This window comes from Apteryx rowi, unplaced genomic scaffold (genome assembly GCF_003343035.1).
Source record: "Apteryx rowi isolate R43461 unplaced genomic scaffold, aptRow1 scaffold_310, whole genome shotgun sequence".
NCBI classification, from domain to species: Eukaryota; Metazoa; Chordata; class Aves; order Apterygiformes; family Apterygidae; genus Apteryx; species Apteryx rowi.
In genome coordinates this window covers 961,626-985,516 of record NW_020449531.1, presented here as the reverse complement: position 1 = coordinate 985,516, position 23,891 = coordinate 961,626, and the positions used below count along the sequence as shown (strand labels likewise).

The window sequence follows — 23,891 nt, the reverse complement described above, 5'->3', positions numbered from 1 at the left end:
TTTATTCCTTCTCTGTGGTAAAGGTTCTTTTAATCCAACGCTTCTCCTCTTTTRTTCAAGAGGCCCACGGGACTCCTCACTTTAGAGGCCAGATCCTTTCCCAGACTTCATCCCTGTCCCTCATGGAGTCACTGCTGTTACAAGGGAAGGGGCAGAATATACATTGCCTTCTCTCCCTGACCGTGACCTGGTTGGCTGGCAGAGAGCAGAGCCTCCATGCTTCCACACTGCAAATCTGGAAAGAGCCTGGTTTGTCCTTCCCAAGGAGTGTTGCCCAGAATGACTTCCCCTCTCCAAACACCTAGCTCTTTTCTTCCCTAGCTCTCTGAAAATCCATACCACAGGAATTTTCCAGGAACACTGTCATGCAACAGACCTCTACACACTTCCACCTTTAAAAGAGCTTCCCCTCCTCCCCACAAGCCTGCTCCTCACACTAAGACCATTCTTGAATTGCAGCAAGGCCTCTAAATTTGGTATCCATTATGTTCATTCTTATTTTAAGGTTTCTTTGCAAAGTACATGTGGTATAAATGCAAATGAGATTATTTCTTTATCTGGAAGAGGGAAAGATCTTTTCTTCAGAGAAAAACATAATCTTAGTTTGGTACCTCAAGGCTGAGAGTTAGAAACTGACAGTTATAATGTACCTCTGCTAAGTGACACCTTGTGGCTTGAAGAAGTCGTTTTGCTTTGCTTTCTCCAGTGGTATTTGCTGTTCTGAAAGCTGTCTGTATAGTTGCCTGACAGGTGCAAAGTAACTGGACTTTATACTTCTATACCCTACATAGCCACCTACCTTTGTCTGTTTTGAACTTTGCTTCCACTAGCTCCGTTTGGTGGACTGTATTCTTATATTGGAAAAGGCAGTGAAGAGTTATCTCTATCCATTTTTCCTATGCCATTCAGGATTTTTAGGTCCCTACCATATTCCCCCTCCAAACTTTCTCTTTTCCATGCTGATGAGTTCTAAATCATTTTTATTCATATAGAAAAAAAGGACAAAGTACTTAACATGTCAGGCTAGCATGAAAAAGGTTGATAGCACTGAAAAGAATGACCTACGTAATGCCACATCCAGACACATTTGACTTTTCTGACTGGACAGCCACTTACAGCTGAGTCACCTGGAAGCATTTTCAGTAAAAGTGTAGACCTAAAACTTCAGACTCTGCGGGATGCCTTATCCCACCCCTTGCCACAAAACCCTGTAACCTATAGTCACTGTTGTGTAATTGATTATACTGTAAAATACTTTAGTCAGACTCAAAACCACCACAAGATTTCAGCCTCCTTTCCTATTACCCAAAATAGCCCATATCACTTTGAATATTTTTGTCTGTGTTTTTTTCACTCTGGGATTGTACCATTCTGGYTGCTGAAAAGATGTCTTTGTGTAATGTATTGTTGCTATGAAGCAAGCGAAAGGATTCAATTATGGCCCTAAAAACATCAAAAGAATTAAAATATTCTGAATGCTGGGTTAAGAATTGTGTACTCAATACGGCACTAAGAATCAATCGATTTCCGAGACTACCAAAGGTACATGTATAGAAATATAGTAAATACCAACCTTTTTTTTTTCAACACACTGTTTCTGTGCAAACCAATGATAAGAATGAATTGTTTCTTTTATTGGACTGCAGTTAAAAGTGAGTTTATTTGTCATTTACATTGCATGAGGGCTTACGGGTTGATATCAGGTTGTCTTCTCCTGTAGACCTTGCATCCTCCAGGAGGAATGGCTAGCACCTTCTGTCGTCTCCTGGCTGGCCGTGGAGCTGCTGCGCTCTTTGCAGCAGCAGGCACAGGGGCCCTAACCACCGGGTACCTCCTCAATCAGCAAAATGTTAAAGCTTCTGTACAAGAAAAACGAAAACTCTTCCCTCCAAGGTAAGCACTTTGGGTTAAGTAGTCATCTGAGCTTAACGCCTGGTTAACTGAGGTATAATGTACATAATATAATATAATATAATAATAATAATATAACATAACTAGGTATAATGTTTAACTCTTTGGGGGAGGGCAGATTTCCATTAAAGCTGCAGAGTACCTACTCCTTCATGCAAACATGCCAGCTATGTGTCTGTATATGGGCTGTTGCCTGACGACCTGAAAAACAGCATCATTTATTAAAAAACAATTTTGGGTAGCAGCAACAATGGCTTTCAAGACCAGAGTGTAGGGATGTGGGATAGTATCAGTGCTCTCACAGAAACATTGCCAAACAATGACAAGCCTAAAAAATGTTTCAAATTTTAGGCAAAACATCAAATTAGCCCTTATTTTATCTCATCAGCTCTTGAATGCTTTGCAGCACCTATCAGACTGGCTGATTGCATAGATTCTACTGTTAGGAACTGTGAAAGTGGTTTCATTATGCAAGTAGTAAAGAAATCTCTTATATAACTACTGTACTTGAAATATACCTAATTCTATTGCAGACAGGTTGGTTAATGAGTAGAAGCTAACTACAGACCTTCTTATGTGTAGGTTGACTTTGCTGACCATATTCGTGAGAAACAATGTGGACCAGTCTCTGACAGACTTGTTTTTTTAAGTAGTGAATAGTATCTTAGTTAAAATAAATTCTTATAGAAATAATAGGGTTGTGCATAAAGCAAAGTATTACCATAATGGTAAATATGATCTGACTCACTTGCAAAAATGCCTTACTAAAGTGTAACATCTTCACTTCCCCTGGTTTATTATACTGTGCAGCTTTCTGTAAATAATAATACCATTAAAACCCCAAATATTGTTGAAGAGTTAGTTAGATTCCCAGCTAATAGCAATCAGACAGTGAACAGAACAAAGTTAGAGCTCTTTTAATTCTGAATAAGAGTGTCTCAGCAGAGATTTAATGGGGCTTGATACACTTTGAAAGCTGATTGATTGGGATTCATTTTTCTGGTTGCCCCAAGCAATGGAAATCTGCTATTGTCTGTTAGTTTAGTTGCCCATTAGTGCAGTGTGGAGTACCTTGAGTGTTTCTCCCTTCCTAAATTTCAATGCAATGTATAAACCAAGAACTAATTACACTTTTAAACCAATCTATGTACTCCACATCCTGATCACAGTTTCATAAGTTAGCAAGGATTACTGTTTAAAGATATGATGTTAAGGGCTTGTGGTTTTTTTCTCTTCAGTGCAGACTATCCTGATCTCCGCAAACATAACAACTGCATGGCTGAGTGCCTCACACCAGCAATTTATGCTAAACTAAGGGATAAGATGACTCCCAATGGCTACACCCTGGACCAGTGTATCCAAACTGGGGTCGATAACCCTGGCCATCCTTTCATTAAAACTGTGGGCATGGTTGCAGGTGATGAAGAATCCTATGAGGTAAACTGTTTTTCAATGCTATCATGTTTGGTTCAGTTTGTATGGTGTAATGCACAAGAGTTCGTTAGATGAATGCAGATTCTCGGTAAGATATATGCTCCTAAGATAAATTGTATCCCAGAGATTATATAATGGGCAGGTCAAGTGCCTAAAGATAGTGTTTTCCCTTCTCTTTATGATGATTTGAATGTTTTTCTACATTAGAAAACACAGTGAACATGAGGCATTGCTAAAAGTGCCCTCTCTACTGCAATCAAAGTTAATAAAATGAGGCTGCTTGGGAGCAATACTCAATTTGCCTCCAGCAGCTGCCTGCCTTCCTACTAGTTGGTAGCAAAACTATGCAGCCCTGATGTCCAAACTATGCAAACCTGATTTGGTTTACTAATTTAGACATGGTGACTGCCTTGAAAAGCTCTGCCATGGTTATTGCTATACAACAGAATGATGGTGGTCGGTATGGACATACCAGTGCTGCAGGGCTCTAACCATCACCAGTGTCCAATGGCAGTGAAGACATAGGTACTCTCACATGACCTAAAAACAGGACACAAGCTGCCTGGCGACTCTGAATGTGTATCCTGGTTGCTAATACATCCTGAAATCTAATCTGGTTGCTACCACATCCAGTACCTGTGATAACTAGAGTAAGCTTGTAACTAAATTAAGGTACAACTGCACCTTCTTTTTTGTTGTGAAGATGAAGAACCGCTACAGAGCACTGTCTAGGTCAAAATGACTGAAATCCACTGCCACATAAAGCTGGTCTTGGTGACATATCTCAAATGAATTCCTGGTCCCTAGCCAGTTTCTAGAGAACGATTGCCCAAGTCCCTGAACATTATCATAAATGTTGTTTTGTTAGAATCTCCCAATTTATCAATAGGAGACATAGGATGAAATTCCATACTCTGCTTCAAAGAGCTACAACAGATGCTGAGATCATGGCAAACTGTTGCCAGTAGCCCTCTGCCATAGAGAGGAAATGCCTATTGAAAATAAACCATATTTTCAGAGATAGTTTTTCAGAGACCAAGTTTCAAAGCTAACCCACGTGCCCTTTCCCTTCATATTTACTCCGTCAGCACTTGCAAAGCCCCCTTTATGGCTGTCATCCAGGAGTCTGTGTTGAGGGATTTCTCCTGTGGCTGAAGTTGGCACATGGAAGTGTTTCTATGATATTGCAGACTCTTTCTAGTTTCTCTTGACTCCATAGGTATTTGCTGAGATTTTTGACCCTGTCATTAAAACAAGACATAATGGCTATGATCCACGCACAATGAAGCATCATACAGACCTGGATGCATCCAAGGTAGGATTTAAATAAAATAATAAGAAAATAAAGATTCAATGCTACTTCTTACAATGGTGATATTGTATGTAATTGTATTTTTTTTATCCTGATACAACTCCAAAGGAAATAATTTTAGGGCTAAAGAAAGCAGGATGCCAAGATGATTGAAATGGCAGATCCTACAGGGAATATGTCTAAATGAAATGAGGTCTGATTCTGTTCTTTCTTTTTGCAAGGTTTTTAGATTAGTTTAGGTTTGCTGTGCTGCTAAGGTTTTCAGCCTCCGATGAAGGACAAACCAGTCCAACATCTACATGGCCTTTTTTTCCTCTTCTAATTTCTTCTCTTGACTGGACTTCCTTCACCTGACTGTTCTAGTGAAAATGTTTGGTTCCACCCTGACATCATGCAAAAGTGTCAGGGAGGAGCCTGAATGTGCTGCTCCACAAAAGAAGCAAGCCAGGAGCCAGGGGTGACAGCTAGACAGGCAGGGCAGTGGCCTCACCGACAAGGGCACAACACCCCAAGCAAGAAGAGCAGAACAAGTCTAATTACAGTAACCAGGTTCAGCCAACAGTTCGGTGATTGCCAGAGAAGTCCATAGTGGCAAGGCAGGCCTGAGGTCAGCAAGGCAGGGTCAGGATCAACAAGGTACAAGTCCAGGCACAGGTACACCTACAACATAGCTCAGGCAAGGACTGAGAGTGAGGGCCTTAGCTTAAATGCATCTTCCAAATGAAGGTTTGGAGACCCCAGAAGGGAATTCTCACAAGTCTTTTTCATACAGCTTTTTTCACAGCTGTTGGATCCAAGGTTACACAGCTGTGCCATATCAGAGCTGGCCTTGAATACAGGCAGCTAAAACCTGGCAGCAGAGGGTGACAGAGACTGGAGAACCCATTGGTGCACTCATGGTCCTAACAGCAAGTTAGTTACTTCCTTACCTTGTTCTTAGCAAAAGGATCAATCCCAACTGGTACTAAGCATTTGGGCCACAGGCTAACTTGGCACTGCATGTCTGTTCGTTAGCTTAAAGATAGAAATATGTTTAAGGATTAGAGTGAAAGCATTCCCCACATAGCAGCTGACTCCAGTACACACCCATATGCACATGACCGAATCTTATCCACTGCTTAGTATTGCCTTCATAGTTCAAGTACAGTGTAGTTTAGCATCATCTTGGTCTTTCCTCTTCCAAAAGATCTTCCAAGCTTGGCCTTCTGCCTCTGCCAATATCCAAATTTCCAAAGGCCACTCAGATTCTTTCATATTCCATGTTGGAGCTAAGAAGGATCAGCTGGTTACTTCACCACACTCAGTCTGCAAAAGAAGCTTGGAGTTCCTAAAAAACTCTTAGTATCTGAAATACTGAGGTGTTCCTGGTATTCTCAGTATTTGTGATATCTAGGAGAGGTCGTGATCCCTGGGCAGAAAGATGCCCTTCTTTCTGTATGATAAGATTTTTAAACATGGGGTAGGAAATGGGGCACTGTGTGTAAAATAAGAAACATTCTTCCTTCAGATCACCCATGGTCAATTTGATGAGCACTATGTCCTCTCGTCACGTGTACGTACCGGTCGTAGTATCCGGGGCCTCAGCCTTCCTCCTGCTTGCACCAGGGCAGAGAGAAGAGAAGTGGAAAATGTCGTGGTCACTGCTCTAGCTGGTCTGAAAGGAGACCTTTCTGGAAAGTACTATAGCTTGACCAATATGACTGAGAAGGATCAGCAGCAGCTTATTGATGTAAGTATAGCTCCAGTACTGACACCATCTTCACTTACTCTCATTTATTTTTATCTTTGTCTTTCTTTGATGTACATGCTTTTCTGTGTAGCTAAGGAAGATAATTACAGCATTAACCCAGTAGTTAATGGCCTGTCAATATTTTTATTACAGTGGCAAATTGTCCAGGGTTAATATTTTGGCTAAACACATACTTTGCAGGTCCAAAACGTGGAGCTGTATTCAGGTAGGAAGGTCTGTGTCGAATCAAATATATATAGCTGTTGCCACCTCTTTGGCAAAATAATAAAGTAAATTCAGGACTCTTTTTTAATTGTTTCCTTGAGTAGAGATTCTCATTTTCCATAGGAATAACCATTTTAACTAATAATAATACATTGAGATAAATATTACATGTTATCTATCTTCTAGACTGTTCAGGTGGGTTTTTTTGGCTATAACTTCTTTATGTCAAAACTACACTAATTCTAGATCTTGAGAGTGATTGTAGCAAACTGCAGCCAGGTCACCTTTTACCAGTCCTGTAACTGTGTTTAAAGACTTGAAGGATCAGGCCTGTAACAATAGTTTTCATTGTCACACAGATGGAAACACAAGGATTTTCATCATGGATTTTGTCAGAGCATCTCATTGTTCAGTTCCTACAGAGAGATGTTTGAGATGGTCAAAGTTTCCAAGTGTTTTCCTGACAAAAATGGACAACAGTCAACTATCTTGAAAATCCATAACAGGGATTCATATTGAGACTTTAAAAATTACAAAAATCTAGAAGATTGTTTAAAAACAAACCTTGAATGTGCATTTTAATTATCCAGAGGAATGGCTGTACCCTGTTAGCTATATTCATGGCACATTAATCTATGACATCAACCAAAAGGGAACTGATGAAGTAACATAACTATTTATAACCCTGCAACTAGGTGTCACAGCCTGGATTAACCAGGAGTTAAGAATTTATGTAAGGTCAGTAACTTTTTCATTGAATGTCCTTAGTAATATGTTTATTGGCAAGACATTGATCACCTGTTCTAGGTTTTATTTCATTGCCTTTTTCAGCAGTAGAGAGCCGTTCAAGAAGCACAGCTCAAAATAGGACTGCAGAGAACATAATTCCTTCATGATTTACAGGTTAAATTCTTTGGGAAGTGAAACAGGCTTCATTGATTCAGCATTTTGCCTTGTCTTATTTGTTTGCTTTCACAGTAATGCAAATTTATAAATGTCAGGGCATTGAATGTTGTAACCTCAGATTCCATCTTTAACTCATACCATTACTTACTTCCTTCAGTATTTTAGGATCTTGAGTCTCTAAGATGTCAGGCTTTCTGCCAAACTTTAATAAGCACCATTTGATCCCTATGAGATCAAATCAGTGAGACTTGAATGGCATTCAACCAAGGAGACATTCAACATGGGAGGCTTTCAGTACTTTGTGGATTTGGGTCATAGGCTTACAAGGAAAGCTAATAGGGCTCAGCTGATTTCTTGTGAAAGGAGGAATTTTTCTCTCAAACAAAAGTGTAGAGTGGAGCAAACTGAGGAAGTACATGTTGTGTCCCTGTGATGAGCAGAGAGACCTCTATACCTTTTTGTTCTGTATGGTTGATATTCTGGCTGTATCATGCCTGTCACAGGCCATTTGAAGATGAAGGCCTAAGATTCTCCATTGAGAAAAAAAAAATAAAGCTTATCAACTTACCATGACTGACTTACCATGTCAAATTTATACTGGATAGCTTGCCTCCCTATTCTCAATTAAACCCTAGAAAGGAAAAAAAACCTACAACATTTGATATGGCAGTGTTTGAGGATTTAAGAACTAATAATATTTCAGCATACACATGAAAATAAAATACTTATTTGCTTGGGGAAAAAACAGCTCAGTTAGTTAAAAAAAAATTAAATGATTTGGAATGTGGCAAGTCTCTGGCACACCAAATGCTATGTTTATTAAATAAGAAATAAAATCTCTGAGGAGGAACAGAACAACTCTGTGATTCCAAAAGGTCAAGCACTGTTTTAATTCCTACCATGATTTCACACTCAAAATAAATTGCTAAATCTCTGTGCTGGAGAAATCTCCTTTCAGAACTAGCATTGGATATTTTGCTGTCTTTAAAGACTCATTGCCTTCTTCTACCCTGAAATTTGTCTGTGTGCAGATACATATCTGTAGTTATAGTGCTATGTGTCTCCAGAGTCCCCTTTGTTGCATATATGTGGTCCCTAGGTCCCTTCCTCCACTTCTTTCCTATATTTGAAAACATTTTTTTGCAAAATGTAGTCATATTACCAGTGTCAGTGAGAATCTGCAAGAATTTGCCCTCTGAGAAAATCACCTGGGTAAAGTGCTTTTAGTTTTCAGTCAAGAAGGAACCACATTCACAAGCTGGTCTGTGCAGTTCATTTGTGTATTGATTACCTTCCCATTAAATGTGTAAGTGTTATATTGCTTCCCTGAATAAACATGAATTTTGTTTTGTTTTCCCTCTCTCTCTTTCTCTGGCCCCCTTTTGGTGTCTAGGATCATTTTCTCTTTGATAAGCCAGTGTCCCCTTTGCTAACATGTGCTGGGATGGCACGTGACTGGCCAGATGCCAGAGGAATCTGGTATGTTGTGTGACATGTAGAAGCTTGTGTCATGTTTAAAAGATTATATTACAAGTCTCCTTGCTTGTCCTAACCCTGCAGTTGTTCTGTCCTGATACTCACAGCATGTTCTGTTTGGTTTTTAAAAATGTTCTTGATTGATTAATTAAAAAAAGAAAATCCAACAATGAATAATACAGTGGGTAAGAACTCTATATTCATAGAAGCCATCGTTAATATCAGCAACACAGTGTAGCATCATAAGCACGACTCCTTCTTTGGCTTTTTATCACTGCTTTTTCTATTTCTAGATAAAAATTTGATTTGGGAAAGAGCCAGTGAATCACCATGAAATCAGCAGAGCAGAGGTTATAAGTGCAGTCTAAGACTGGATTATAGTAATGCTATTAGCTAGGAATCATTGGCAATACAGTTGCAGGATACTACATTGTAAATTCCTTTCCCCCCGTCCCCACTTTCTACAGACAGAATGTTATTTTAATTGCCTGAATTGAAAGTAATCCTTTCTTTCTGAATAAACTGGACAAGAGGGGATACAAAAGTAGTTGAATTTCCTTTATGTTTTAGGTCTGTTTCTACTTTTATAACCCCRGTATATTTTGTGCCCAAATAGAGTATTTTCTGGGGAGAGAAAGGGATAAAAGCCCCCAGGAACACTGCCAGTACAGCGTGCCCAGCCCCTATCACGTGGTGGGGACAGCTGGGCAGTGAGCAGCATCTGCATCCATCCTGATCTATTTCCAGGGGTTACCAGATGTTGTAATTCTGGAAAACTATGTGAATAAGGATTCTGAGAAATCATCCAGCCTACCTTCTTGCCCTAGGCAGGTTCAAGACTTTCGGAGAGAATGGGTCTTTATGTGGAAAAAAATCTGGTCTTCAAGCAGTGTGTGGATACTGGATCCTGTTCAGCAGCATTATAATTGTGATGAGTTAAACTTGCTCTCTGGCAGCGAACAAGCACTGTGGAACCTGATCAAAAGGAAATCTGTGAGGACTTTTTATTTCAGTGAGCTTCAGTTTAGCTCCATGGTGCCCATTTTAATCTGAGCAAGAGATTTGTTCCTGAAAAATGATAAATCTGAGGCATCCCATTCATTGTCTCTCCAGTCAAACAGAGAAAGTGCCAGCAATGTAAATACTATCAAGGGAACTCCTGAATAAAACAGATCTGGTTTTGGTGTGTTTTACTTGTGAAATATCAGGCAGAATGGAAAAAATGAGTTAGTGTGATTGGAAATATTTCAGTGAGCCAGATTTGGAAAACCTGCCCTTCTTTTACGAGAACTTGTTGTCTCAGAGTACGCTGTGAAATGTGTTCTGCACAGGCACCAAGGATGGAAATCCTGTCCGTGTTAAAGTCTGCAGGACAATTCCCACCCGCTCCATAGAAAGAGATGGTGCTATTTAAATGTATTCAGTGTGGTGTCACTCTGCCTTGAGTACACTTATTTAATTAATGGGGGTGCTGAGTCAGGCCAATATCAATCTCTTTGGAAAAATCCTACCCTGAATATTTGTACGTGACTGAAAATGAGGTAGTTGGACCTCTCTGTAACTCTAATGTCAGGCTATAGGATGTTTGCACCTGTTCAGTTTTGCACCCACAAACTCCAAGTGTGAAAAGGGAGTCGCAGTAAAAGACAAGATGAAAGTCAGGTGAACTTTAACTCTTGGGTTTTATGTCTTTCAAGCTTGATAATATTCCACTGTTTGTATGAACAAGTCTAATCCTATCAATCACCTTCTACATTCTGTAGAAAGACTGCTGTAAAAGACAGAAAAAATGGAGAAAAGTGAGGAAAAGTGACCTCAGGTTTGACCTAGCACTTCATAAACCCAGTCATGACTGATCTGTTTGAAGAAGAGTGGATAGCTTCTCTTCAGGCATTTTTATCTTAATTGACAAATCTGCATCTTTAGTACACTGTCCAGAAGCAACATGTAGCTGTTTTCCTGAAACGTGTAATTTGACTGGATGTGGCAATGCAGTGTTCCCAAGTGATGTAAAGGGCACCGGGATTTGATCCAGAAGAGAATACAGTTAGCTAGATTGCTCGGCCCCCAGCAGTGTGTAAACATTAGGTTTTTTTCTAGCTGCACAATTTTTTAAGAAAAATGGCAAACATCCCCAGTGACTGAAGATGCCAAACTTGCCTGTTCCTTTAGCAGCTGTACCTCCCAGCTGTGGCCATGTTAGGAGACAACGTGTTCCTCCTAGCTCAGCATCAGGGCATGATGTGATCAGAGAAAACTACTCTTGTCGCTGTGACCTGAAAAACTTGCATAATTGCATTGGCATGGGGGATCAAACTGTGAAAGTAGCTCATACCCTAACGCTGGAGAGCAGTATTATTTTGCAGTGCTTAATGTCTTCACAGTCCTGAAAGACTCTGATAAAACTAAGGATACTGAGAATTATTTTTCAGGGCTTGTACTTTAAAGCTACTCATTTTTCTCTCAACCAGGCATAACAATGACAAGACATTTCTTATCTGGATTAATGAAGAGGACCACACCAGGGTGATATCCATGGAAAAGGGTGGCAACATGAAACGGGTGTTTGAAAGATTTTGCCGTGGTTTAAAAGAGGTAGTAAATCAATGAGGTTATTACTCCTGTTTGTTTATTGCCGGGCTCTTGTCAGCACTGCTTACTGTGGTTAACACTGAACTGACATCTCCAGGAGCAACAAAATAAAGTAACACCAGTCCAAAGAGCAACCCACATTAATGGCAATTAAAGAAGGAAACAAGGGCAAATCATTAGCTGAATTGTAGGGAAAAATAGACAAAATGTCTTTGTAGCTTTTGTATTACCATCTTCAGCACTGGCTGGCTAAAGAAATATCCCTTCCTTGCCACCTTGTGTCTGAAGGCTGTGAAAATTCATAAATAAAGCATTTTATTTTGGAAGACCAGCCTGCTGGTTCTAACCCCTGATTCTGGGAGTGGAGTGGACGTTGCTGAGGTTGTACACAGGACTCAGGAGGTAGGACTTCTGGCCTCTGACTACTTTGGGAGGATACTGGGTTTTGTGATTAAAATACTAAGGATTGATTGGGAGGGCTCCTGGATTTTATTCTGGTACAGCTATTCATAAAGAAAAACAAAACTCATAGAATGATGTTTGGGTTATAACTGTTTTGTCTAGACAATCCAGGTATGATTGCAGTTTGGCTATGGGCCCAGGGCAGCCCTGTGTACTGCTCTGGCACAGAAAAAGTGCTTTAACAGAGAAAGAAGATTCTATTCTGTTCCACATGCAATACTAGCAAAAAAGGCACAGCAGGGTAGGTCACATGTCAGAACTTTCTCCACTCTTCTTGTCCACATCATCCTTAGATGGGTTGCCATGATAGATGATACCCTAGAGGTTAAGTTATGTAAGGTTGAAACTGGCTTCAAGTTGTCTCCAAGACTGTAAGAATAATCAGGCTATATAAAACAATTATTTTTCCCCACTGGGGTCCTTGACGTGCTCAGTTCACCTGCACTGTAGAGGAACAGTGTTTATATCCATCATACTGCTTTTGTTCCTCAGTCTGGAAATGCATATTGGGCCAGCTCAGGACCACTTCATTCCTCTCCGCCATGGCAAAACAGCCTTCACTCCAGCTTCTCTGACTTTCTAGAGATTGCTCTGTCTCAGGAAACCCCTGAATGTTGTAGAGCCAATGCAGTGTACCTCCTTCCATATCACTTCACAGCCACCAGTGCAGCCCCTGGCCTGAAGAAAGTACAAGGCAAAGTGGGCAGAGCAGGGAACTACAACCTCTGATTGTGGATGTGGTCCCTGAGGACCAGAAGAAGGTAACTTCAGAGCATCCCTAAGAAAGTTTGAGTAGGTAGTGGGTTTGAGAACATGGAAATACAAAAGCACCTAATGGATGCTTCTTTGGCACCTGGGTGGTTCACTGGGATCTTTTATGCTTCTCGGGGATGCCCATAACACTGAACAGTGTACAGGATTACAGCCTAAGTGACACGGCTTGTGGATGTTGTTCCCAGGTTTGCCTCTGCTACTGTGGTTAGCTCATGTTCAACAGAAGTGGACCTATGGCCCTTGCTGTGAGAAGTGGTCAGACAGCTCTGGGTACTGTCCAAAGCAGATGCCTTGAGGCAGGAAGTCAGATCTAGTTTCTCACCATCAATTCTGGTGTCCTTACAGACTATGCAAATGATGTTAAAATAGTCCTTTATTTTGTATCTTTCTGCAAAATGCAAGTATTTCCTATATTGCAGAGGTCCTGAGTATCTGGATAAGTATCTGATTGTCTTCTGTCAGTGAATTTACTGAACTGCAACTGTAGTGGGATCACAGAAGTAAGTCTGGGGTGTGTAGCTGAGTGGACAGAATAGTGGCCTATTCAGAGGTCAGTGGACCTTTATGATATTTCTGAGGATAATGATTTCAGTCTCCTTTTCTAATTGGGCTGGAGATCTACTAATGAAAATCATTATGTAGGTGCTATATAGTCATCTTACAATGGAAGCAGGGCTGTTAAATTTAGGCATTTAGAAATCAAGTTTCCTGCCCCTTAGAATAATGTGATCACCTTGAAAATTACATGAAACTGCACTTCAGCGCCTTTTGTTTGCTCCGTAGTGTTGGAGACTTTGGGGCTTGTGCTTTGCAACATCACTCCCAAAACACCAAGGCTACAAACTAATTTATATTCTAGATAAGTACTTCTTATGTAAAAATATGTCTTCCTGGCTAGGGCTATACAAAACCATCATGACAGGGAGACTTGTGGTAAAGTGACAAAGAATCTGCAAGCTAGTGGTAGTAAGCAGATGAGAAGAGGTCCTTGTAATATTCACTGGGGACCTTGGTGCCTGATGGGCGCAAAGATTTGCATCAGATCCAAGCCAGACTCTGCTCAGGCTTATATTTATGCACCTCCATTGCTGTTAGTRAAGTTCATCATCAACATAAATACAAGGTGAAAAGAATTTCAGTTATAAACAAATGTCAGAGGATGAGACATTTGTATGCATCCCTGTCTTTTTCTACCCTCACAGGTTGAAAGATTAATTAAAGAACGAGGCTGGGAGTTCATGTGGAACGAACGTCTTGGATATGTTCTGACTTGTCCTTCCAACCTGGGAACGGGTTTACGCGCTGGAGTCCATGTTAAGCTGCCAAAGCTTAGCAAGGTATATAAGTCATTTAAAAGGCCAGTGACATAAGTCAACCCTTCATCTGATTTATAAGGGAACAAATGAAAAATGACAGCTTACAGTGATCGCACGTTGGCATGGTGTGTAACAGCAAGGTCCTAGAGATAATGCATGAGTAATGGAGCATACTTTTGTTCTGCAAATTATTGTATTTGTTTTGGAAATTAATCTGCTCAGCAGACAGCCACCAAGACAGGCTGTAATCCAAAGACAGAGGAAACTATCCATCTCTGCCTTTTGGGGGATTCTATTAAGTCATGGATAATAGCATTACAAGGACTTAGCACAATAAGTACGGCAAAAAGCAATAGGTGCAAAACTATTTCTTCTGTTAGGATCCCAGGTTTCCRAAAATCCTGGAGAACCTGAGGCTTCAGAAGCGCGGCACTGGTGGCGTGGACACGGCAGCTGTAGCGGATGTATATGATATCTCCAACCTAGACCGTATGGGTCGATCAGAGGTAACCTGTTCTTTTTTTTTTTTTTAAACACAGGTCTGTACTTATGTGAGTCAGTTTCCCTCCATTTGGGTTCACTTTGATTTTAGTCACACCACTGACTTCAGCAGAGCTATGGCAGTTTTTACTTCTGGTGAATCTGATCCAGTGAAAATGCTTACACAATGGAAAATGACTAACATGCATGAAGTGTTTGCCAAATATTCCTTTTATGACAATGGGGGAAAAAAAAAAGAGCAAGCTCCATAAATGCAACTTGTTTATACCATGTGCTGAGGCACTCTGTTGAGAGTGCGTAGGTACTGGGAACATTTGGCTGTGGCAACAGATTTTCCTTGGGCTGATGTTTCTCAGCATCACAGCATGAACTCATAGACCCAACTGCCTGCTGGAGCACACAGCTATGAGCTGGCTGTCCAGGCTCTCTGTGGTGCTGGGCATGAGTTAGGTATCTAAAAATGGAGTTCACTGAAGGTTGTATGCTGGGCATAAAGCTAGCCACTGTGCTTGCTGCACCCAGTGTGAAATGCTGAGGAAAAAGATAGAGATTGAGTCCTAAACCACCCAGGAAGTCAGACACTGAAATCAAGACTGGATTAATGTGTTGTTTTCCTTTTAGGATTCACCATTATGCACTTTCTCTACAGGTAGAGAGCAGGACTAGGCCAATCCTTTTACATTAAAATAATGGATAAGTCGGAGGAGGTGCCATGTTCCCATGCCCAGTGTTGCACTGAGTAGAGGATGCAGGAGAGCTGGATTTAAACCAACCCTCTGCTTGCAGTGGAGCAAAGATTTGAACTGTCATCTCTGAGCCCTCCCTGTTGAGCTGTAGGCTAAGATAAGATGGGTTAGATTCAGACACCTCTTTGGAAGCTATTTCAGTTTGAACGCAAAAGCAGTGGACAGAAATAGTGGAAATGCCCCTAAAGCCTGATGGTGAGGCTTCTCACCTGGCAGACCCAGGTCCCAGACCTCATTCCAGTTTAAGTATTTTATAAAGCAGAAGAGCTCCTAAGAGCAAATCTACTGGAGGATGGGGAAGAAGCAGCAGTGCAAAAGAGTTGCAGCCCCCTTCCATTAGCTCTGCCTGAGCCAAGTCCTTCCTCCAGGTCACATGCTGTAAGTCCTGTGGCACAGCTATACAGCTTCCCTTTCCTCACTGAGATCAGGGAGGAAAGTTCACCCTTGGCCATATCAAGAACAAGTGAGATAAAAATTAACCTTGCAAAACTGTGTAAGCCCAGTGCTTCTAGCACTCTACTAGTAGATAGGAAATGTAGATTCAAATCTTCTGTCAAACATGCTTTTTACTTCCTATGTGAGTGCTCTAACCTCTCAGCTATGGTCCGTCAGGCAGGCCCTAGTGGGATAGATGTCTCCTGAGGACTTTTACTCCACTGGACTCCTTCAACAGTGCAAAACAGGTTTTGGTCTCAGATGTCAGCCTGCTTGTTTGTGTCAGGATTTGAAGGGCTGCCTGCTTGTCTAGCAGCAAAACTTGAATTACCTTGGGGACCTCACTGCAAGTTAAAACGCCATTGCAAAGTAGAGTGTAGTGTCAAGGTACATATACACAGAACAGCAGAGCGCTGGGAGGCTTTAGCAACTTAGGTGTGGGTGCAGTTTGGCCTTATTACTGCTGCACAGCACCTGAACTCAGCCTGATTCATGGCAGGTTTTCATAACAGAGACATAACCCTGGGATAATGCACTTAGACTGCAACTAGATTCAGACTGGTTCATATCCAGCCACCCTGCACTTTCTGCCTCTGGAACAGAGCAAATTCAGCTCTTTTGCACTTTCTTATTTGGACGTGCCCTTAAATGTTTTCACAGCCAAAGGGCATTTGGACAGGGCTTTGGAGAATTTAAATTTTGGAGTTTGATGCCTATTCTGGCAAGTAGGTAGCTAAGTTCCTTTGGCTCGAGCCTTAAACATATAGGAGTGAAAAGCTATTAAGCTGTATTATTTGCAAAAACAGTATGCAACCAAGACATTTATTAATAACTGAAACATCACCATGTGTGCTTTATACTAAGATAACACTAATAATTTAAAAGGATTACACAGCATGATTAATTAATACAAGTTCTACTGACAGGTGGCTTGAACCTATAAATTTTTGCTTATATGAGGATTTCCACTGTCAGCAGTATCTCATATAGTGAGGATTTGAAGAGTTAAGCCAATAAGATACAATCCCTACCTTGAAGATTTTTAAATCTAAATAAGACAAGACAAATTCAAGAGTACAGAAATGTTTTATTATAGGACATATTATGGTGCATAATAAAATAAATTCCATTATGTGGTAAATATGTGTGTAGAAGTAAATTATTCTCCCAAAGGTGCAAGATAAAATTGTTAGTATTTTTGCTTTGCGTCACTGGTCAATGCAAACTTAATATGAAATTTCTTTTCTCCTGGTGGCTGCATATTCAGACCTCTGGTCTGTAAAAGACAGCACAATAAACTGCTAAGCCACTGAATTGCTTTATAGTAAAAACAAATCCCTTGAAAATCAGTCACTGTCACAATAAAGAGACAATGGGATTTAGTTTCTGCATTCATTTTTAACAAATGAGTCATTAAAGGTTGCTAATGAACCAATTCATGAAGATTAAGAAAAAATTAGTACTATAGCTTGCTGTCTACTGTGAAGCTAACAATACCTGGGGGCCTGGGGCATGTCCCTGCCTGCGGAAGAACTCTGTAGGGGACAAGACACCTTGTAGTCTTCAGTAATTTTGAAAGAGATTACAAAGACACCACTGCATTCTGCAATACAGAACTGCAAATTTTGGTGCTGCTCTGGGTCTGAATCCAATCCCACTAGTGCCAGTGTAAATCAAGAGTACCTCAGTGGAAAACAAAGGAATTACAGAAAGCCAGCATGAGTTTAGGATGAGTCCTTCTACTTCAGAAATGAGGATCCTGGGCTTGATGAAACAGCCCCTCCAAAACTAACACTCCTGTCAGAATCAGCAGGACGTTTCCCTGCATAAAGGCAGCTGACAAATTGTCATGGTAGGGGATGGTCATCTGCAGGGGAAGGTATGGTCCTGCAGATGGAGTGAGCCATGAAGGAGTTTAAGACTCCGGTTTGATGAGCCCTTTCAGCCAGTCAGTGTAACTGGCTGCAGCCAAAAGTGTAGCCCCACCGTCCTCCCACACCCAGCTGTGTGAAGGACCCCCTCCTATTCCACCCCGTGCCTCCAGCAGCACTCCGGGCTCATGGTACTGCTGGATCAGGGAAATAAGCTTCTGTCTTCACCTCCTTGTGCCCCCATCCCAGTCAGTTTTCAGCTGACTCACAGAAATGCTCCTGCGAGCACAGGGGAGGTACAGGCATGGGAACAGGGAACACGCAGCAAGTGAGACTGCCTCTTTTGGCAGCTGCGGGTGACCATCACACAGCAGCTGAGCTGGCCTTCTGCTGAGGGTCCAGAAAATGGGGAAGAAGCACTTTTTCCTCTTCAGAATTTGTATTGGGAATATCATATAATATGCCACTGGCGAAATACCAGAGCCTCTTTACTTACACTGACATTTGCCACTTCAGAGAGAGCTGCCTGGTGACTCTGAGCATGCACGGCACTGCTTTTCAGTTTCTTCATCCTGATATGTGAATGTTGAAAACACAACAGACAGGAGCCCCTGCCTGTGCCAAGCAAATGTCTTGAGAGGCTCTTATGTCCTCAGAATGGTCATGTTTGAAATAGGCCTTTAAACTTTTGCCTAATCATTTTATTTAAGCATTTTATTTAAGCACTTTTTTTTTTTATCATAGGAATATGTATAGGAGCAGAATTTGGTGGAAATAGCTTTAGGGGTCTGTTTGAAATTTTACGCTATCAGAAGGCCAAAAACTCTGACACAGGGCAAAAAGAAGAAGGGATAGGGAGAAAGGAATTACTGTGGGCTTCCACTGGACCAGTTCATGACCCACACTGCCTGTGCCACAGAGTGTGTGATCTCTAGGATGTGACCTTCCTTGTGTCTGGTTTTACTTGCTGTCTTTGCAGCACAAGCCAATTTTTCCTTCCTCCATTAACAGCGTTATCTAAATATTTTTTATTTTTGTTGTTGTTGTTGCAGGTAGAGCTAGTTCAGATTGTCATTGATGGGGTCAATTATCTAGTTGATTGTGAGAAGAAACTGGAAAGAGGTCAAGACATCAAAGTACCACCACCGTTGCCTCAGTTTGGCAGGAAGTGACCTTGCTACCGAAGACTGGTAACTGATGGTAAATATGGCTGCCATTCTAACAGAAAGGCACCTCTGTATATCTCTGTATAAATATCTTGTGTAATAAAACTCTACCTGATACCTAATGTCTCTTTAGATGCCTGGTTACACTGGCAAGAAAATATTCTTACTGCAGCTTTAGTAGGATGTACCCACCCACAAGCACCTTGGTATACTCTTTTGTGGGGATTGCTTCCCTCTTCTGCTTGCATCTAAGCAAGCTTTACCTAGGCTTTGACCCTTTCTTGGCTGGTGATAAGGAAAGTATTACTTGAATAATGCAAAAACCAGAAATATTTTAATTCTAGCTTGGATTTGCACTTAAGGCCATATTTATACGGTCTTCTATGAGCACCTGATTGTCATTCACAGAACCACTTCTTTCCAGTGACTGTCCAGGCAGCTGAAGTCTGTCAGCCTGATGGGCAGGTGCTGCAAAATGCTCATTATGTTTTTGACATTCAACACCATGGTAAGTTCAACAGTTCATTAGAGTAGGCAGTTGCACATGGCTTCAGTCTCAGAAGTCCATTGCTTAACCTGTCATCTGGAACTCACTGGTGCCGCTCTATGGAAGCTGTCTCTCCTTTGGTCTGCATACAATCTTCTTTACTATGTCATCCCAAACTCTCAGACTTTTTTAGCCCTGAAGAATTCACCAGGTCATTCCTCAACCGCCACTTCTGGCCTGTGGCTGCAGCAAGCTGGCCCAAAAAAAATCAGCAAGCAAACCAGTTTGCTGCTCTTCTGTATCCAACATAAACCTGCCTAGCATGGCCTATTCAAGTCTGCAGCTTTCAGGTCCCAGGTAATGGGGCACAGGCTGCAGCTCACTGTCAGTCATCAAAGTGCCTAGGATGTATTGACACTCTGAATAAAACCATTTCTGGGCTCACTACTATTCCATGTGGTGAGCAGCTTGGTAGAAAGAAAAAATAGCAGATGGTAACGGTCCCATTGCTTTTCTTCTGCATATTGCAACATATTCAGTGTTTCGCAGTAACCACATTCAAAACACCAGTTCTTCCCAGAAAAAAAAAAAAAATCAAAACATGCCCTCGTGAATATGCTGTGTTGCTGTTGAGCTGGGAGTAGTATCAGCAGAATACATTTCAGATTTACAAGGGCAGCCAAAGGATACTGCCAGAGGGCCCATTGCTACTGTAGGTACGAACACGTCTAGAGCGTGCAGTCCAGTAATCCCCTGGACTAGCACCTTGGAGCTCGTTACAGCACCTCACACAATGTAACTTTATCAGTGTGGCCATGCACCAGGACTAGGTAGCTGGGCTGAGCAGACAGTATGCAGCCCTGAGCTGATGTGCTCATACCGCTTTCAGCACCTCAGCTAGTTGCTCTGCACACACTTATCCAGAGATCTCTAACATGGCTGGATTGAACTGCGTAGATGTACCTGAAGTGCCATCTATGGCATTCAGACCTGCTTTTGTCCATTCCATTCCTACTCTCCCCTGTCCCTGGGTTTTCCCACCATCATCTAGAACTAAAGCATACCAAGCTGTTCACAGTTCTCTAGCAGTCATGGTGGCACTTTGAGGGAAAGAGACTCTTGCTGATATCACATAGAAAGCAAACAAGTAAAACTGGAAATGCTTCACTACCAGCCCTCCAAAACCTTCAGATCAGCACAAAATTCTACTGTGAACCTATACGCACTCAGATTATAGCCTCTACTTGCTTTCCTTCTGCTGACTTGCAAACTGCTGGTAGGCAGTGTTACGACGTCCAGCTGGCAGCCTGCTACTAGTAGCATTCCTCAGGGGTCAATGCTGGAGCTGGTGATACTGTTTAACGTCTTCATTAATGACCTGGATGATGGGGTGCATTAAATGCTCAGCAAGTCCACTGATGGTGCTAAATGAGAGGGAGCGGCTGATACACTGGAGAGCAAGGCTGCTATTCAGAGGGAGTTTGACTGTAGATATGGGCTGACAGAAATCTCACAAAGTTCAACAAAGGCAAATGCAACATGCTGCACCTGGGATGGAGTAACTCCATGCAACAGCACAAACTTGCAGACAACTGGACAGAAAGCAGCTTTGCAAGGACTTAAGAGTCCTGCTGAACAGCAAGTTGAACATTAGTCAGCAGTATGCCTATGCTGGGCTGTATTGCACATGAGTGTAGCCAGCAGATTGATGGAAGTGATTATTCCCCTCTAGATGGCACTTGTGAGACCACATCTGGAGTATTGTGTCCAGTTTTGGGCTCCCCAGTACAGAAAAGACGGTGACAAACTGGAGCAAGTCCAGTGCAGGGCCACCAGGATGGTCAGGAGGCTGGAGCACATGATGTACGAGGTAATGTGTTTGTTTAGTCTGGAGAAGAGAAGGCATCTTATTGCTGCCTACAACTGCTTACCTGGAGGGTTTAGAGAAGAAAAACTCAAGACTTCTTGGAGGTGCACAGCGACAGGATGAGAGGCATCGGACACAAATTGGAATTTCTGATTAGGTATTACGGAAACCATTTGCACTGTGAGGGTGGTCAAAAATTGGAACAGATTGCCCAGACAGGTTGTAAAATCTCCATCCTTGGAGATACTCAGAACTTGACTGAACAAGGCCCTGAGCAATCTGGTCTAAGTTGTTCCTCCTTTGAGTCAGGAGTTGGACGAGGTTGCCTCCACATCTCCTGACTGCCAGACCTCCAACCTACACGATTTTGTGATCCTGTGACTGGACTTATTGCAAAGTGCCTGCAGATGAGGAAATAAGCCAGAGAAATGCTCTGGCTTTCTTGTGCCCTCACCAGACATGGAACTGTAAGCCTGCACAAACATGGATACCTTTATCTAATTTACTGTCTGCTATTATTAAACTGCAGCTTTCTCTGTGCTGGTGGCTTCCAAGTGTGTCCTTCACAATTAAAATATTCTCGTATGGATTATTTTGTAAAGGCTTATTATTTGCCACTTACTTACATATTTCACTTGTGTGGTCTTTCTCACTCTCTGTGACATTTATACTGTCAGCAAGAACAACTCAGCTGATAAATATAAGTAATTTATTTTCATTCTTTCTAGGTCACTATTTAATATTTTAAATGAAACTCAGCCAGTCACATACTTACTAGCACTATGCTGGACATTTTCACCCAACCCTAGTGTCCTCACACCAGTTTGCTGTCCACCTGGACACTGTTTATCTCCAAGTGGAGTACATCCTGGCATTTGGGGTGGGGACATGTTCCTGCTCTACAGCCTTTTCTGACAGCTTAAAGGGAGCAATGCTGCTGCTGCACTGTTTCCAGAGGACATACTCTGGTGAATGGCTGCAGCAGGAAATAAAGCACCTGTAGAGTTACCAAACAAGAAAGAGAACCATACAGATTCTGATTCAATAAGAAAATATTAAAGGTTAAAAAGCTGGATTGCTGCACTAGCCCTAGACCAATGGTGTTACTTTGCACCTTCTTCTTATATTCAGTTTTCCCATGCCACCAAGTTTGCATTGCTGAGATCCTTTTCTGCCTATAGAACTCTGTCCTGATAGATTCAAATATTTATTCTCTATAAATCCTTGGAATTTATTTGAATTGCTATTCATAAGTACTCCAAGAAGGGCTATATGCCATGCCTCAAGTACTTTTATAACCTCTGTGACTAACACATCAGTGCCTAGGGATCAGCAATAGTAAACCTGCAGGTCATGCTCAACGAGAGCCCATCAGCAGGCCATCAGGCAGTTCATACAGGGTGAGAACTGGAGAGGAATTGGCCACTGGAGGACAAGGGAAAAGTTGGCACAATTCTCTCAGCTCTACCGGGAAATGGGCAATGACTTTTTGAGAATTGTCTGGTTATAATAGTGAATGCATTCTTGTCTGTTGAAATTGCCATACAAATATTGTTCTAACAATAAATACGTTGTCTAAATGGCCAGTGCGATAGGCACACACTGTTGATTTGCAGAGGGGCACCAAAGGCCGTCAGGAAGCTGCAATTCCTTTGTCCTGTGCACCACTGGGTAATGACAGACCTACTTTTTGAAGGCACTTACAGGGTGAAAGAAGAGGCAGAACAGTGAATGAGAGAAACACAGGCTGAAAACATGGAAGAAGAGAGTCAAGGAAAACAGAAGATAGATATACAGTTCTTAGCCACCTGGGAGCATGATTACATCTATTGGGATGCCTGGATGCTTAAGCTCAATTATTTGTGCCAGGCCTGAGCCAGGTTTGGAGCCATATGTTGAAGTTAATGCATACTGAGATTGGCCCCTAGAAAAGCCAGCCCTTGGAACAAGCCCTTGGAACAAGCCGAGGGTCTGGCTAAGGAGCATTGGCAAGGAACTGGGAAGTCAAGAGGTGGCTGGGAGAAGTCAAGCCAGGACCTGGGTCAGAGACTGCACCAGGAGTGGGAGCCAGGAAGTCCCTGGTACAAGACAGAGCCCAGGGCAAGGAGCAGCAGGCGCGGAGCTGCCTCAGGAGAAGGAAGAATGAGTCAGGCTCAAAGACAGGGCCGTGGCAGCAGAAGCAGCCCAGGATACCCGGTAAGATCGCCTCAGGCATGTGAGGTGCCCCACCAGTCAGGCTGACAGGCCTGGTTGCTGCGGGTCTCGCTGCAGTTTGGTAACCTGAGTCAGATTTGCCACAAAATATGGGAGTGTTTGAACAAATGAACTGAGTGTTTCAATCGTGACCCAGAAACTGAGGGTTATGGCTCAGCTGGGCATTCATGATGGGATTCAGAGAGGGTCCCAAGCACTTGTTTGGCAGGAGAGAGGCAGGGAAGGGATGAAAACTTGTTATAACACTTATTTAYACTTGAGAGCGTACAGGGCTGCACCGTGGCAGTGCAGCAGCCRGTGATTACAGCCATATTCCCAGCTGACACCCTGCAAGAGCTCAGCTGCTGCTGGCAGTTATGCAGGGAGGGCACCGTGTCGGGGCGTGGGCAAGGGCTGCAGGAAGCCAGCGGATCCAAAGAGACAGAAACACGCACATAAATACCTTCAAAAAGTGAACTCAAGCTTGC

The 23,891-nt window shown here is 42.1% G+C and overlaps 1 protein-coding gene across 1 annotated transcript; it reads left to right on the top strand.

The window, feature by feature from the left end:
* The first annotated feature begins 1,741 nt into the window (after nt 1-1,741).
* Nucleotides 1,742-18,862, top strand: CKMT2 (creatine kinase, mitochondrial 2). The gene is made up of 9 exons (XM_026070481.1): nt 1,742-1,893; nt 3,150-3,348; nt 4,565-4,660; nt 6,165-6,386; nt 8,911-8,996; nt 11,465-11,588; nt 14,024-14,158; nt 14,518-14,643; nt 18,743-18,862. Exons 1-9 carry the CDS (start codon nt 1,742-1,744, stop codon nt 18,860-18,862), a joined length of 1,260 nt encoding a protein of 419 aa, XP_025926266.1.
* Nucleotides 18,863-23,891: the final 5,029 nt, after the last annotated feature.